Raw genomic sequence first — 16,473 nt, 5'->3', positions numbered from 1 at the left:
ACAACTTGTGGCTTTCTACTGATGACTGTGAAAGGCTACACATCAGGAGAGGACAAAAGTACAGTGATGGATTATTTGTAAATATACTCAAGGAGGCAGGAGGATTTCACTCAGATAGTTTGTATGTACTGTCGGCTTACTGCAGACAAGATGATCACAGTATCAGATTGGTGAGGAATCAGAGGAAAACACTGAAAACTCAATCATTTGGACTTGTCATGAATGTCACAGTAATAAGTAGCATGGGGCTCCATTGCGGCTACCAGTCATGTTGAAATTGAAGCCATATGTAACCAAAGAGTTTTATGACTGGCAATAAGAAAGCATGTCAATGTTGGTTGGGCTGAAGTTTGCACTGTTTATTTCATGATTGTGCCAAAGAATCCTTCATTATAGCTCCGCTTTAACCCTCTCTGATTGTGCTTAGTGTAAATTAGCACTGAGATTTGAATCCTGCAGTCTTACAGTAACATGTGAATGGCAGGAATATTGCCATTAAAATAAGTATAAAGCAACACTTTTTAATAGTCTTCATCATGGTCTGCGATGAATTGATGAAATTGATTTTTTTTTTTTTTTTAAACTGCACATTTTGCTGGTGATATTCTATTTTAAAACATCCAATCTCATGGGTAAACCTCTGTATGAGTAAAATCCATAACGTATTTGGCTCAAAAGCACCCAGACACTGGACACAAATATCTGCTTCTCTCTATACTGGATCATGGTAGGCTACTTGAATGGGTTTGGTAGAAGACACTGGGATGCTGAAATGTACGAATAGTCTATTGTACATATTGTAAAGGTACAAAAGCCTTAGTCTATTGTACAGATTCCCAAAGAAGGTATTGCAGCTAGTTTCCCCAGGAAAGTAAAGCTCCTAATGGGTTCAGTAATGGCTGCTTGAGCAGTAGCATAGGTCTAGGGGGAGTCTATGGGTTAACTGAAAGCTGAAGCAAACCTGGTGCCAATTATGTGTCTGGAATACTACATATAGACAGGGCGGATAAGTACACTCAGTCTAACCCTTACTGGAAGGAACACTGGAAATGTCTAATAGTTTTGATGTGTTCCGGCAAGCTAACTCAATACAAACTGCAACAAAATAGGTCATGTGAGAAAAGGCTGGGTGCTCTGCCCTGTAGCGCATGTGGATACCAGGTAGACTGTTCGGCTGATTGTTGCCTGCACACTGTTGAAAGCAACAGGCGGGATTTGGAATGTCCCCATGATGAAGAATTACTCAGAGCGACAAGGATAGCGGAGTATTTTTTCTTTCTTTTTTTCTTTTTAAAATTGATTTAAGATGGGTAGTTTTGGTATTTTATTTATGCTTTGTTTTGCTGGATGTCTCTGTGTTTCCCGTGGAACAGCAGAAATTTGCAGAGGAGCGCACTGTTTTGGCGCGCACAACACACAATGCACGGGCGCGCAATGCTTAGGGCGCACTGGGACAAGTTCAAGTCAACTCGCTACCGCATCGCGTGGTAGACCACCGCAGACCAGGCATCAGCATGGTTATAACGACGCTGCATCCAGAGGACAGTCAGTTCCGTATACTATATACCCCCCACAGAACGGAGGAGAAAGATCTACACGGCAAAACCCGAGGAGTATAACTGCTGAGGTGTATAACCCAGAATGTGCTGAGGGGGACTGTGCGACTCCCAAAAGGCTTTCTCGAAATGACACTCAAGAATGTAAAGGTATTGAGTGTAAATTGCCTCTTCGAATTCGTTCGAAGCCGAAACCACAGTCATGTGTTGGGGAACAGTGCTCAGGCACCGCCGGCTCCACTGGGGGAAGAGCCAGGTCCTCCGTGGTGCATTTACCGGACAGAGCCGCTCAATTTTTGGGGGAATTTTCAGATCTCACCTCAGATCTCGGATCTTCGTTTGGAATTCAGCTGACATGTGACGCCAAAGCAGGTAATTAAACTGAAATTCCATTATGGCCTACATTGTTTCACACCAAATATATATATATATATATATATATATATATATATATATATATGAATTGTATTGTATTACATGTCCAGGATGACACATTCCAGTGTAATAGGTGAAATGAGATGTCTGTTAAGAGCCTGACTAGAAAATCAAAGGATACTGTAAGTTGTTGCTCTCCCTGCAGTCCCTTCTTAATTGATTGAGCTGTTTTTCAACACTGGCTGATACCACTCCTTCATAACTGTAAATCTGTCCACAGTCGACATACTTTCCCTACACTCCTCCTCCCCCAAACACGCACAGCTGCCTTATGGGATATTAACTGTCTAGGGCTAGGCCTACCCCCTAACCCCCCTCCTCATCTTCTTCCACTGAACAGGCTCCAATGAGGTCCCGTCGGAGGACGCGCTGGTGCTGCAGCTGCACATGGCCAAGGGCCAGGAGCGTCTGGTGGAGGAGTTTCGGGCGCAGCAGGCGCAGGTGTCCGAGGTGCAGAGCCGTCTCTCGGAGCAGCAGAGCACGCTGCTGGCCCAGCAGCAGGAAGTCCTGGAGCATCAGCGGCGCACGCAGCAGCTGCTGGAGCAGGTCAAGGCCCAGTTCGGCCTGCTGCAGGACTCGCTCAACCAGCTGTCCCTGCGCGCCGCCCACGCCGAGATGGGCGCCCACCACACCCTGGGCAGCAAGCGCCAGGAGCGGCCGCCCGCCCACGAGTCGTACGTGGACATGGAGGCCAGCGTGATGGACGTGGGCCGGCCGCTGCTGGAGTGCACGGCGTGCCGCGCGGACGAGTACTGCGACTTCAGCGGCGAGCGGCCACACTGCCAGAGATGCACCGTGTGTCCGCCAGGCTTCTTCCTGGTGGCTCAGTGCTCTGTTCACGCTGACCGCATATGCCAGGTACATTCCCTCTTCCTAGTGTGTCTGTCAAAGACAGCTTAAAACGGGCTAAAAGCTGCTTCTATACACTGTATGTTGATAATAGCCTATCTGTATAGTCTATTGTACGTACAGTATGTGTATAGGCTTATGTATGTGTTGGAGATTACACAATGTCTATGTTACCTGTTCATACAGGATAGAGATGAATGCCTGGAGATAAGCAACCTCTGTGGAGAGCAAAACCAGTGTCTCAACACTCCAGGTAAACTGCATTTAAAACTTTAATATGACCCTATTGACCATATAATGACAATGTGTGTGAATAATATACGCTTGAGTGGAGTATTTAAAGTAGTAGTGTAGCTTTGTAAAACCATTCTGCCCAGTATTTAATCATTCAGCCGCAGTTCATTCATTTTGGATTATGATTATTGGATTATTATAATGAAGGAGGGCCGATAGAAACTGCCATCTGATCTCTCTCTCTCTCTCTCTCTCTCTCTCTCTCTGTTGGGCAGGTGGGTTCAGGTGCCAGGGCATGTCGGAGCGTGAGGGTGCGGCGGGCCACTGTGGCCATGGCTACTACTACAGCTCGCACCTGCAGGAGTGCCAGGCCTGCTCCGACTGTGACCACACCCCCGTGGCGGCGGCCTGCTCCGCACTGCGGGACACCGTCTGCTCCACGTCGCCCGCTCCCGAGGGCACCGGCGGCGGCGGCAGCGGTCAGCTCTCGCTGTCCTGGTCCGGCAACGTCGTCCTGCCCCCGTCCGAGTCGGCGCACGGCAGCGGCTTTCCCAGCATGCAGCTGATGATCCAGGCGCGGGGCGGGGGCAGTGGGGGCGCGGGCTGCGGCGGCGAGCTGGTGGCGTGCGATGGCGGGCAGCTGCGCGTGCGCCAGCACGGCCTGCTGTGGGCCGACTACAACCTGGCGCTCCGGCACGGCTGCCGCAGCTTCGTCCAGGCCTGCCTGCGCCTCAACAGCACGGGCGACGCGTCGTCGTCGTCGTCTTTGTCGTCGGCGCCGGACAGGGCTCCGCAGCAGCAGGACGAGGGTCGCGACCTGAGCGGCGTGCGTCTGGAGCAGCGCGAGGGCCGCGCGCTGCAGAGCGCCAGCGTGAGCGCGGGCAGCGCGGTGGAGGCGGGCCAGACGCTGGGCCTGCAGCTGCGCTCCGCCAGCCACCACTGCAGCGCGGCGCCCGCCAACGAGCAGCTCCACCTCCACGCCGGCGGAGCCGCCGCCTCGCCGTTCAGCCTGCTGTGGCTGTCGCACGACACCGGCGCGGTGGCCATGACGGCGCAGGCGGTGGCCTCGGCCCACTACCACACCAACTACCGGCCGGCGTTCCGCGTGACGGCCGTGTCGGACCCGTACGTGCTGGCGCTGACGCACGACGAGCGGGGCGTGCGCTTCGCCGAGAGCGGCTCGCTGCGCTTCGTGCTGCAGCAGGCCGTCTACTCCATGGGGCAGACGTGCGTGAGCGAGGGCTTCACGCTGCTGGCGTACGCCTCGCGCAACGGCTCCAGCGCGGAGGTGGCGCGGGCCTCGCGGCACGGCGTGCACTACCGCGACACCTCGGTCTCGCTGTCGGCGGCGGCCACGGTGCACGCGGGCGACGCGCTCTCCTTCGAGATCCTGGCGCCGGCGCAGTGCAACGTGCGCTACTTCGGCGACGGCACGGGCATCAGCATGCTCAGCCTGCTGTGGGTGCCGCGCGCCTCCTCGGCCTCGCTGTCCGCCGCCGTCTCGCCCAAGGGCCTGCCGTCCGGCGCCGTGCGCAACCGGCCGCTGCACTTCCACCAGACGTCGGCGCGCGCTGAGCCCCTGGAGGTCAGCGGCGCGCAGGACGCCCACCCGCAGCGCGAGCTGCTCTTCCGCCGGGACGGCTCGGCCAGCGTGGCCCTGGAGCTGCGGCTCATCCACTCCTGCAGCCTGCTGAGGCTCACGCTCAACCGCCGGGCGCGGGGCGAGGGAGCGGGCGAGGGAGCGGGCGAGGGCGCGGCGGAGGCCAAGAACGAGCCGCTGGCCCAGCAGGTGGCCGGCCAGATGCCCGAGGGCAGCCAGTGGGCCAACGTGGCGCTGCGCGCCTCCTTCCAGGTGCAGAACGGCACGGCGGTGTTTGTGACGGTGGACTGTGTGCGCGGGCGGATCAATCAGATCGCCCACGAGTCAGGCAGCAGTAGCATGTCTGTGCTGTGGGTGGCCGCCTAGGCTGGGCTGGGCTGCTCTGACTCTCCACGCCTCTCACAGGCACGTTTATATGCAGGTTTTCCATTCACAGTCAAAAATGTTAAAGGATTATTATGAAAAATAAATACTATTATGTCATTTTCAGAGATGAGTTTTATTTTTGTTTTCCTGACATTTTGTACTATTTTAACCCTATCAGGTTTTTCAATGGCAGTTTTTCTCGATTGCTTTGACCTGCTGAAAGCAATGAGATCCACTTGGTTTTCATTAACACCTTCTTTACACAGCAGAGGTCATCTGTCATATTTTCATTGGGTACAGACATTTCTCATACCCTTTTGCAAAACAGTTAATACAGATGTAATTTACTGTAAAGACTCCAAGCTCTATTGGTTTTCCTAAAATTCACTTTTGTTCCATGTTTTAAATGCTTTGAGAGAGTAAGAGCCTTTTGCAAGCACAATGTGTAATTTTGGCCATAGTGCTTTTTTTTAAAGCCATATGTAACCAAAGACTGTAACCTGAGCGTTAATTGTTTTGAGAACATGATGTCAGGGCTGACACAAGCATTAAAGCAATCAAGAAAATCTGTAGGACAGTATTGAATTAAACTGATGGAAACATAATTACTATGTGTATGAATTATTTTACACTCATTCCATTTTTTTAATTTTATTTTAAATTGTACTGGCCTTCTGTGGTTTATTTATTTGTATTACAGGCTTTATATTTCTAGGCATTTTTTCAACAAGATTATGACTATCGGAGAAATTATTGCATGGTGTGCTCTCTCAATGTATGCCATACATGTTTGTACAGTATACATACATCAGTGCACTTATCTAAAGAACAGTGGATTCTTTACCGACAAAACCAGACAACAGGATACCTGTGTTGTGTTGTTTGCATTTGGAGACGGTCATGTGGAATGGCTTTTTGGCTGGGCATGTGAGGATTGCAGAGAGCAGATGTTTTGTATTAGACGCCATTTTCTAATTCTATCAGCCTCTGCATACCAAATGTAATTACTACTTCCAGAGGGCTTAATCCTGCCAGAGACAGTGAAATGTGTTAAAAAACAACAACAACCTGATGTGTCAGCGTCTCCTGTTTTCAAATAAAGATGACTAATCACATTTAATGGAATCACAGCAGCTGCGAGAATGTCTTGTTTTGATTCTATCTGACAAGTGTGGAGCTTATTCATCTCCCTGTACTTCCCCATAAAGCTCTGATTCAGTACCTGACTTGTCCAGGTGTATGAGTGTAAAAGTGAGACAAACTTTGCGTAAAATGTCTGGAGCCCTTGAAGTCCTATTTCTGCCTCTAACACAGAAGGGTTTAGCAGCAATAAGGTGTCTGGACTGTGTTTTTCAGTGAGGTATTTGAATATGCTGGCACAACATAGAAGGGCTGCCAGTGTGAAACCACAGAAGTGGCAACAAGTGCTGCCTGTCCGTGGATGCTTGAATTGAACACAGGTGTCAAACACACACACACACACACACACACACACACACACAAATTGAAAAACACTTGAAGAGACACTTACATTTAGTCACACAAAAGCATTTGAGCACAGATGTTTTGTATTGTAAAGCTGAAGATCCAACTTTTTAAAACATTGATAGTGTGACCGTATCATCATGTTTCTGTTTTTCCTCAGTGGATCACATGCCTGTCGTCTTTGCGAGGTCAAGACCCTAAAGAAGGCAGGTACTGTATCCTTTGTATCTTACAATTTACACTGCAGCCCTACATCCACTGGAGACAAAGCTTACGTAACTTGTGGCTGAAACTGAATAGATGAATACCCATTTGGTTTTGGTAATCTTCGAGGAAATAGGAAAAATACCACTGGGCCTTCATGTTGAACCGTATAGGCTTTTTATGCACAGGCGTGAAGCAACCACACGCCTGCATGCATAAGTCTCTGAAGTGAAGCCACGTGTGATGCATGTGAGGAAGTATCATGGGCCGCTTGGCTTATGCGCATGATAGTATGGCACTAAGAGGCCTCTCACCAATGTTTATACTGGGAAGGTACAGATTTTCATGGTCACGAGGTATTCCGTACAACCGCACAAGCTTCTCGGAAGGCAAATGTAAACGATGGTGAATTATGGCAGAGTCTAAAAGAGGTCACGGCTCACCCATTGGTGACCTTGCATTGAGGCCCACATTAATACATGCCCTAATACAACACAGATGGACATGGAGGAAAATGATGCCGATCCCACCGCAGTAGAAATATTTAGTCCTGACAAAGACATAAACACCAACGAACTTAATGCACCATCAAGACAATGAACCATTCAAATGCACTCGTTTGACCCAAGCCATGAAGGCAGAAGTGTCCTGTTGAAGCATTACAGTACATCACTCACACCAGAATCAGATGGACTCCTCACTGAGCTGTGAATTCACACTCCCTTTTCCCTCCATCCCTTCAGCGTCAATAAGCTCTGGTTAGTTATACACTGTTAGGCTGCAAGCATGTGGTTGATGGGTTGCCCACTGTGAGGGCGACGGAGTGGAGGGTAGGGAGGAAACAATTGAGTGAACAACAAGCAGAACCTGATCTGCACTGCGACCACCTCGTGCAATCCAGTTTCGTTTCGCAATTCCTCTCCCAAGCCCCATGTGTCGGACTCTTAGTGGAATTTGCCCAGGGAGGAAGGAACATTGTGCTGCTATTTCTGTGCTCGATAACTGAGCCCAGAGGAGAGGAGAGGAGAGAGGGGTGAAAAAAGTGATGGAGGAGAGAGAAAAAAAAAACATTTGAACAGTTCCAGAAAAGGGCAGGCGTTTCATGTGAATCTGTCAAGGCCCTGCCGTCCTGACTCCTGCGGGTTTGGAGGCGGACAGTCTGAGTGAGTGAAGTGGAGTGTTATGTAGGTAACGTATGGCCTCCACATGTGGATGGTCCATAACACAGTAGTTCCAGCCACTCACGCTCATAGACACCACGGCATAATGGGCCTCTGACGAGGGGAGCTGACGGGTCTCTTTGGTTGCTTGTGTTGCCCGATGAATGTGTTGCCACTTCTGGGAGCGCATGACAGGAGCCCTCAAGCAGAGTCCTCAGGCACAGCCCGCTGTCTCGGTGACATGGCAGCAGCTGGGGTGACGCTACTGTTCTGTTTTTAGGAACAACACCTGGAAGTCCTTGAGATGTGAAGATGCACTGCTACGCATTCCTACGACCAGATGGATCTGTTTCACGCTTTGGACTTCTTCTTACATCCAGTCTGACAGTCACTGAGAGGAATCTCATCAGTGACAGTGACTGCAGCTGTAAATGGGTCTAATGTTACAGTTTTTCCTTGATCTCTTTAATGTTTGTGTCAACTCTGACATTGGGTTTTCATAACAGTTAACATGCAGGTCTAAACAAAAGCACTCCGACTTAAATTACACATTTTGCTTGTAAAATGCTAACTCTCTCAAAACATTTAAAACATACAGCAAAAGCAAATTTTGCCTTCAAACAACACATACTGTATTTTAGTCAAATCACTGTGTGATTTCAATCAATCATTACACACTGGACAACATAATGCACAATGCATATTATGCATAATGCATTATATACTTCTCAAAAGTAGGAGTTTCTGTCTTCATTTTTGCTATGTCTGCCCCTTTACTTTCTTTTTTTTTCTGTGAAAAGACTAAATGTATTGAATAAAAAATAATTGTATTATTCCTCCCAAGATGCAGCTGTCATTGACATGTAAGACCTATACTACTGTAAGCACCTAGACAAGACAAATTCCATTGAACTACAAATTGTCATTTTTCATTTAAATAGACCTACTGTACAGTAAACACCTGGACTTTTGTACTGTTTTCTTCACCAAATAGGCAATACAGTACTTTCTCTAAATGTGCCTTAGATTGTTACTTGCAACTTGCAACACAGAAGAGACACGCAATCACTTTCGGATAATGAATGATTGTTGATTGAACACTTGTGCAAAGGAGTTTCACACTGGTGTATCAGAGATTCGGACTTATGCAAGCAATTTCTACCACCAGATGTTTTCCTTTCGTTTTGCACAGGAAAACCAAGAGTTTGGGGTCTTTGACTGACATCTGTGTTAACAGTTTTGCAAAAGGGGGTGAGAAATGCGTGAACACAATGAAAACATGTTAGCACATTTGCAAGAGTTGACTTTTGTTATGTAAAGAAGGTTAATGAAGACCCAATTTCACTAAGCATGTCAAAACAATTGAGAAAAACTGCCATGGGGTTTACAATAATAATTTGGTCCAGTATGCAGTATTTGAAATAGTGCTTCTAAGCATAACTTTACACTAAAATGTCCCTTTTAAATGTGTAACTACATTATTAAGTGTAAGCCATTTACATCTGCACTGCCTCACACATACCATACCCAACAACAGACTGGTTATTATCTTGAACTCTACATAATCATACTGGTTATTCAGTGTATAAAAGGCAACAGGTATCCATACTTTGTGTATGAAATACATCTTGTGTTCCTGAGTCTTTTTAGAAAATGTGTACAATTTTGGAGGCTGGTAGATCAGCTAGTTCAATTAGGGAAATCACCTGTATTGAGTGCATAGCTAGGACCAATATATTCAATGTGCTTGATAATGCATGGATGGATGACAGCGCCATCTAGAGACTGGAAAATTACCCTCTGTCTTGCTGCCCTTAAATGCCTCAACTACAACAAAGTTTTGTGAAATGCCATTCTATCACATTGGGTACATGTCCTCTGTAGATCATTCTTTGAAGATCGCTGAACAATAACAGCTAACTGAAAAGAGCACAGATGAGTGGATTTGATAAATCTTTTTATTTCTTCTTATTTATTGTTTTGTTTAATTTTTAATCCAGATTTTCATATCTCATTTCACACAGCAATAACATAATAATCCCTAGAAAACTCCCATTCAAGCCTGTCTGTTTTATGTTAATCAGTTAGCCTACTGTGTAATTTCTTATACAGCTGAACAACTTACTTTCTGGTGTTATGGAGTGAAAGACTAGTGTTTATATGCAGTAATAATATAGTTGTGTCTGTATATGGATTTACAACAGTGTTTAAGAGCATTTTAATGACATTCATACACAGTATAACTGATGATAAATTAAATAGAAACATACTGCAGATTCCTCCTAGTGCAACTTCTTTACAGGTTAAAACAAACACCTGAACACCTTTATATTTACCATACAGCTGAAGCCTGAGATCTGAAGCGTTTACTTCCAGTAGTGTGTTAGAATAGACTACAAATGGTTATACTAAGATAAATTATGATAAACACCTGGTTAAGCGTTGAAATTCTAACTAGTCCCACATAAAACAACTGCACACAGTCACGTGTGCCTGTGGAAGAGAAGGCAGTAGGAGTTACCTGGAGACAACTATCACCTGTACTACCACTGTATCATTGGTCTCAGAGGCCGAGGAAGAGCCATTTAAACCTCAGTAGTGCCTGACTATGTGGTTACCATCAGCATTCACCCGTCGGCACTTACAGTAGGTTAAACAACAGTGGAAAGAGTGAGAGAAAGCCAAAAGAGAGAGAGAGAGAGACAGAGTGCGGGGGTGCTGGCTGAGTTCTGTTGGTTGGCGGGAGCTGAGGGTAGGCCAGCTGGAGTGGCAGCTTGGCCGTCTGCGTGGCCGTCTCTCAGTGGAGGATATCCAGGAGCAGACGCTTGAAGTCACCGCCGCAGTCAGAGCTCAGCGCATCCCTCAGAGGTGTGTCATACTTCTCCAGGTACATGTCTTTGATGGTCTCCAGGTCAATCTGTTAGGCAATCAGGTAAAACAAGCCAACCAACAAAAAACTATGATTATTATATAAATAGAGTTTGTTTCACACTGTAAACACAGTATACCAGAAACATACAGCAGCACATGCTATACAGTGTATGTATAGTATTACATACACACAATATACTGTGCACAGCTAATCTCTGAGAGAAACATTTCGCAGAATTTCCCTGTGTCCTGACATGATTAAAGATCCATTCTTTTTTTTAAAACCACTGCTCCAAGCCAGTTCAGTTACGAAAGACTCATGCATGACAGCCCCCTCACACATGGAAGCACTGTGGGTGGAGACATATGAGCACAGACCCTCTGCAGCACTGACGCTCTGCAGCACAGACGCTCTGCAGCACAGTTCTGCCGTACCTCGGAGCGGACCACGATGATGCGGATGAGTGTGTCCTCGTCTGTGCCAGCTCCCGACATGGCGGCGTTCAGCCGGCGAGCGAAGTACAGCTGGGGGTTTTTGGCACAGCGCACTGACAAAAGCATTGAAAGATTTATTATTGATGAGTGGTGTGGTGTGAAGGTCCAAGTTTTTTTGTTGTGAAATAAAAAAGTAAAAAAACAACAACTGTACTTTCAGAGAGGCTAGTATTACTTATATTACATATTTTTCTCTCTGGGGTCTTTCTGGCTGAACATTAATGACTTCTAAGTAGGTCATCTACCAAGACACATTACAGAGCCTTCAGAGGGTCTCACCCAGGGTGATATAGCAGTCCTTCAACGTCCCAGAGGCCTCACTCTCTATGGAGTCCAGGATGTCAGTCCCACAGAGCTAGACAAAGACACAGAAACACCAGGATTAAACATCTGATCACATCAAACCAATAAAGAAGGCCAGGATAGTGCATGCAAATTTGGAGCAGTGTTGTTGTTTATTTGGAAGAAGTATCTGTAGTCTACTGTGTATTACCTGTCTGCAATATTTAGGTTCCTGTTCAGTTTTAAGTGGCACAAGAGAGACTGATGTTGTGATTTTGTCTAGGCTATGAAGAGTCCTTTGGGACATCATGAACTGTCTGTGAACCTACTGATGCATAGCGCTTGAATGTGGCCTGGAGTTGCAGGTAGTTCCTGTGTGTGAGGATGTGGTTGAAGGTAGACTCTTCTGTCCCAAACCGGCCCTCTCCAGCCTTGAGGGGGGAGAGAGAGAGAGAGAGAGAGAAAGAGAGAAAGAAAGAGAAAAAGAGTGAGAGAACATTTGTAACACTGCATTTTAAACAGCCCACATTGTTCAATAATAATGTTAAAAAAGAAAAACAAATCTCCAAAAGGATGTTTCGGTGAATCTGGCAAATGGGACTGGTATTGCATTTGCAGGAAATCAAAAGACATGGTTTTGGAGATGTTAGGCCCATTTTGTGCCAGCGTCTTGTTGTAAAAATATTAACTTGCACATGCAGAGTAGTAAACATTACTATTACTAAGGCAGTAATCATACCTCGATTAATGCTGCTGCATCTTGCTCAGCTAAGCCCTCATCCACTTCATAGTTTTCGTCCCGGTTGGCCTGGTGGTGAAGAGAATAGATTAACAGCTTTAATAAACACAGAAAAGAGCTGTTGGTGTTTGCTAACATCAGCTGCCACCACACACATACAGGAAATAATGTGGCTGAAATGGACACTTCCTGATTCATCACTACTGACCATGTTCCAGTCAGGAATGTATCCAATAAAAACGGCATCATGGGTTGACAGGGTTCTTTAAGACACCTGTACCTACCGAAGGAGCTTATGTTCAGGCAGCAGAAATAATGCTTCATAATAATCATAATGGGAAACCTAGGGCAGGACATGACTCACACATCTTTCAAAGATGGAGGAAACAGGATGGGCGTGAAAGCTGGGCAAAAATGAACCAGACTCTGCCAAAACTCCTACAAATACCCGCTCTAGTGAGCAGGGCTGCAGAAGCAGGAGCAGGGAGTTCTCCACATGATTTGGGCCACAATACACTTTGCTAATAACTCCACACATGTGCGGAGTAGAAATAAAGGAATATAAACTCTTTATGGTGGGAAATGTTTACCTGAAGAAGACCGCTCAGCAGGTTCCTGACATCTCCACTTGTGTCACCCTCAATGTCAGACTCCAAGTCACGCTGGTTTACTGGTTTAGGGGATTTAGAGAACCACAGATATGTGAATGGGATTACTCCATTTAGAATGAATTCAGAGACCATAACTCTATTGCTGTAGCATCAACTCACACATACCTTGGGTGTAGGCCTGTTTCAGTTTTATGATATCCTATTTTAAAAGGGATAAGAGTAATATCATTAAGACAATAACATATTGGACAGCTACAAATTGTGTAGAACAGATCAATATAACTAATAATTTACTGATCAAGAGAACTCATCAATAATTTTCGGTGTCATACATCTATGTTTTTCAATGTCATAAGTGCACATCGATTCTCAGATCGCGTATGACGCTATTTAGGCCTTTATCCAAGAACTTTAATAGACATCTATCTCGCAAAACTTCACAGTTCTAAGAACTGCAAAACGGCGTTTTACTGTAAAACATTTTTTACATCAAAAGACATCTGCTTTCTCACTGCCTGATAACATCTTTGAGTCCAATTTAGCATAGGCTTGTAACAACAATTTACATAAAGAAACTTGCTACAATCTCTACCCATGTAGAAAGCCCCCACTTATGTTATAATGGGTTGTTTGAAGGAGAATCGATAGTGTCTTCTACTGAATCTGCATGCTGTTGTTGTGGGTGGCTGTTATGCTGTTGACCTGGTTGCTGCTGGTGCACAGGATCTCCACCAGCACGTCCTCGTCAGTGCCCGCTCCCTTCATGGCCTTGCGGAGCTCCTTGGCGGCGTAGACAGCCGGAGGGTCCAACATGGCCATGATGGCATTCTCAAAGCTACCCGCCAGCTCGCCCTTCAGAACCTTCTCCAGTTCCTGAGGGGAAATTACGTAGAGGGCACACAGGCTCCTTAGGAAGCTACAGAGCAACCTCCTCTCAACAACTGTGGATGGAGCCCTTCATCCTACAGTGAAACTTCATCATAAATATCCATTCATAACTGATTTATAACTGAGTCATCAAACACTATATTGTACATAATGCCAGTGACTAAAGTCAGTGCTGAGGAGATACTTGGAAGTTCTCTGCAAGGTCACTTCCATCTATATGTCATACAGAAAGGCATATCTAATATCTTTTAGAAACTTCTGCTCTATTGCAAGATGGGTGTAGGTGTTCCTGGTAAGCCTATATAATTGCCTGTCTCAGACTTAGGCACATCAGCAGAGCTTCTACCACTAAGCCCTCAATCTATTCTCAGACACTCCATGCATTTCGAAATCAGCATCCCATGTAATGAAGCATGAACACCAACACCAATCCAGAGAGAAATAACACTTACGTTGTGAAATTTTGCAAAATAGGCTTGCTTAATTTCCAACCTCTGGGCAGCAGAGCGGTTGGCTAAGATTGAAATTATGGCCTCTTCATCCGTCCCTGTGAAGTGACCAGGAAGTTGTTAGTGTCAAGGAGACGGATTCCATGACCGGAATGTCAGTCACTTTCAAGTAGAGCTTATTTCCATAAAATTATTGAACATGGAACACAGTGGGTTTGGTCTCAAGACATATTCGTCTTTGCATAGTTATTTTGATATCCTGTCGACTCCCAGATCTTAATAGGCCTGTTGCACCCCAGCTGGCTCGCTCCTGTCATCCAACACCACCACATCACTGATGTAACTTGAGTCAATAAAGGTAGAGACCAGGTTGCACAAGTTGTGTACAGAATGGGTGGTGTTAGACTACTAGCCTATGTGCCCCAACATTTCTTCACAATGTGTTCAGTTAACCACATTCAGAGTATAAAAATATGAAATTCCATACTACTATTTACAATTTGTTGGCATGTCCTTCTAAAATAAAAACTTACCCAGGCCTGTACAGGCTTTGCGTATGGTTGTGATATCAGACGTCACATCAAAATCTGCGTAAGGAACAACGGTAGGCTGAAATGAAAGATTACATATAAATATTTATGATGTAATTATTGTATGTAAATTTATAAAATGTCATTTCATTCAAACATTTGCCACTACATATTACGTCTGCCTAATCTCAGTCTCCCCAGAATCGGTACATTTCCCCACGCCGTGAATTAATCCGAGAGCATCATGCTGGGCAGTTAAAATTTTCAAGAAATGTCATCGCCTACCAATATCGAAGTGAGAAGGCCAGCCGTCTTTCAGACCATACAGTGTATCTTGAGCCTACTAATACAGTAGGCTACAGAATTGCACATAAAAATCTTCTGAACAAACATAGATGAGCCTTTTTGCCCCTTTAAACTCTTTATCTAAGGCAGACTGTCAGCACATCACACCGCATGAAGTTCAGTTTATACAGTCAAGGTGTCTCGCACTTAAGTCTGACAAACTTTTCTTCAGTAGCCTACAGGTCTAAAATGCAAAGTTGTGGCGCAAGCGGCGGTACCCACTCCATACTGAACCGGCCACATTTCGGTTTCAGTGCCCATGGGAACTCTGTTACGATTCCGGCCTGCAGTCATGGACGTCCCAGTCCCACCTCATCTCTCTCCCACTAGCCTCCTGTTCCACTGTCCCGTCGGTAAGAAAGCAACAAACCCCAAAAATATAGGCTACTCATAAAAGATCAACCGAGCTGTTTTAGTGTTACCCTATAAGCACTAGATAACAGAGAGAGTTTAAAATTCACTTCTCTACTCACTTGAACGTTTCCCATTTTCAATTTCAACAGCGGGTTAGGAGGTCCGTGTGATGTCTGTGATGTCCTGCTGACCAGATTTGAATACACCTGCACTCCGGCTGGCCCACTCTTGACATCCACCACCGCCGCATCACTGACGTCATACATGCTAATTAGAGGTGGAGATCAGGTTGCAAAAGTTGTATACCACATAATAGACCTCTGAAGTTCGCCTACAAAAAGGAATCAGCGCTGTCATCTTTTCCATATTTGGATATCCGGGGGTTAATTGAAGCTAACTGCCTATGGCAAATTGCATTGCAAATGAGCTCTGGAGTAGCAAAGAGTGCCGTCTAACGTAGCCACGGTAGCCTACGAAAGATCACAGAAGTCTACATTCACTAACGTCTGGGGAAACGTCTTCATCCCCGGGAGAGTTCAAGTGCTTTAATTCAAAATCCTCATGTTATTTCCCCATAGGAAAAAGCTCAAGATACCGGATCTCCTTATATGGCCAAATATAGGGCCTAAAGGCATAGCTTTTTTTTTTTTTTTTTTTTTAATAGCTTTGTGAGCTTTGACCTTCAGAGGTCTCTGGGTAGGCTATGTGCTCCATAATTTCCTCACAATGTATTCAGTTAACACTCAACTATTTACATATCCTACCCCAACTTTTTTTTATTCTACTGGGATTGCCATTCAGTGATTTAACTTTATAACCGCATATATTGACAAAACCTCTTTCTAAAGTACTTTTTTTTTTTACATGAGGGAACGGGTTTTTATGATGCACTTCTTTTTTTTTTTTTTTTTTTTAAATGTAAACAGCATAATTTGATTTGGCCAACTCCATCAGACACAGCAAAAGGTATATCTATTTATTTATCTAAGGCTTATAGGCTACTTAATTATTTAATCAATT

The 16,473-nt window shown here is 45.6% G+C and overlaps 2 protein-coding genes across 2 annotated transcripts; one reads left to right on the top strand and one right to left on the bottom strand.

Moving 5' to 3' along the window:
- Window positions 1-1,212: 1,212 nt before the first annotated feature.
- si:ch211-252f13.5 (uncharacterized) lies at window positions 1,213-5,040 on the top strand. Its single transcript, XM_062551923.1, has 4 exons — window positions 1,213-1,928; window positions 2,332-2,849; window positions 3,027-3,093; window positions 3,350-5,040. Exons 1-4 carry the CDS (start codon window positions 1,307-1,309, stop codon window positions 5,038-5,040), a joined length of 2,898 nt encoding a protein of 965 aa, XP_062407907.1. The 5' UTR covers window positions 1,213-1,306.
- A 4,789-nt stretch (window positions 5,041-9,829) lies between these two features.
- Window positions 9,830-15,679, bottom strand: LOC134070268 (annexin A13-like). The gene is made up of 11 exons (XM_062526562.1): window positions 15,573-15,679; window positions 14,758-14,833; window positions 14,228-14,322; window positions 13,590-13,760; window positions 13,053-13,086; window positions 12,867-12,946; window positions 12,277-12,345; window positions 11,867-11,968; window positions 11,535-11,610; window positions 11,196-11,308; window positions 9,830-10,806 (listed from the first exon to the last, which is right to left on the bottom strand). Exons 1-11 carry the CDS (start codon window positions 15,585-15,587, stop codon window positions 10,687-10,689), a joined length of 951 nt encoding a protein of 316 aa, XP_062382546.1. The 5' UTR covers window positions 15,588-15,679; the 3' UTR covers window positions 9,830-10,686.
- Window positions 15,680-16,473: the final 794 nt, after the last annotated feature.

Source organism: Sardina pilchardus, chromosome 2, assembly GCF_963854185.1.
Source record: "Sardina pilchardus chromosome 2, fSarPil1.1, whole genome shotgun sequence".
Lineage (NCBI taxonomy): Eukaryota > Metazoa > Chordata > Actinopteri > Clupeiformes > Clupeidae > Sardina > Sardina pilchardus.
This window is presented reverse-complemented; position numbering and strand designations above follow the sequence as displayed.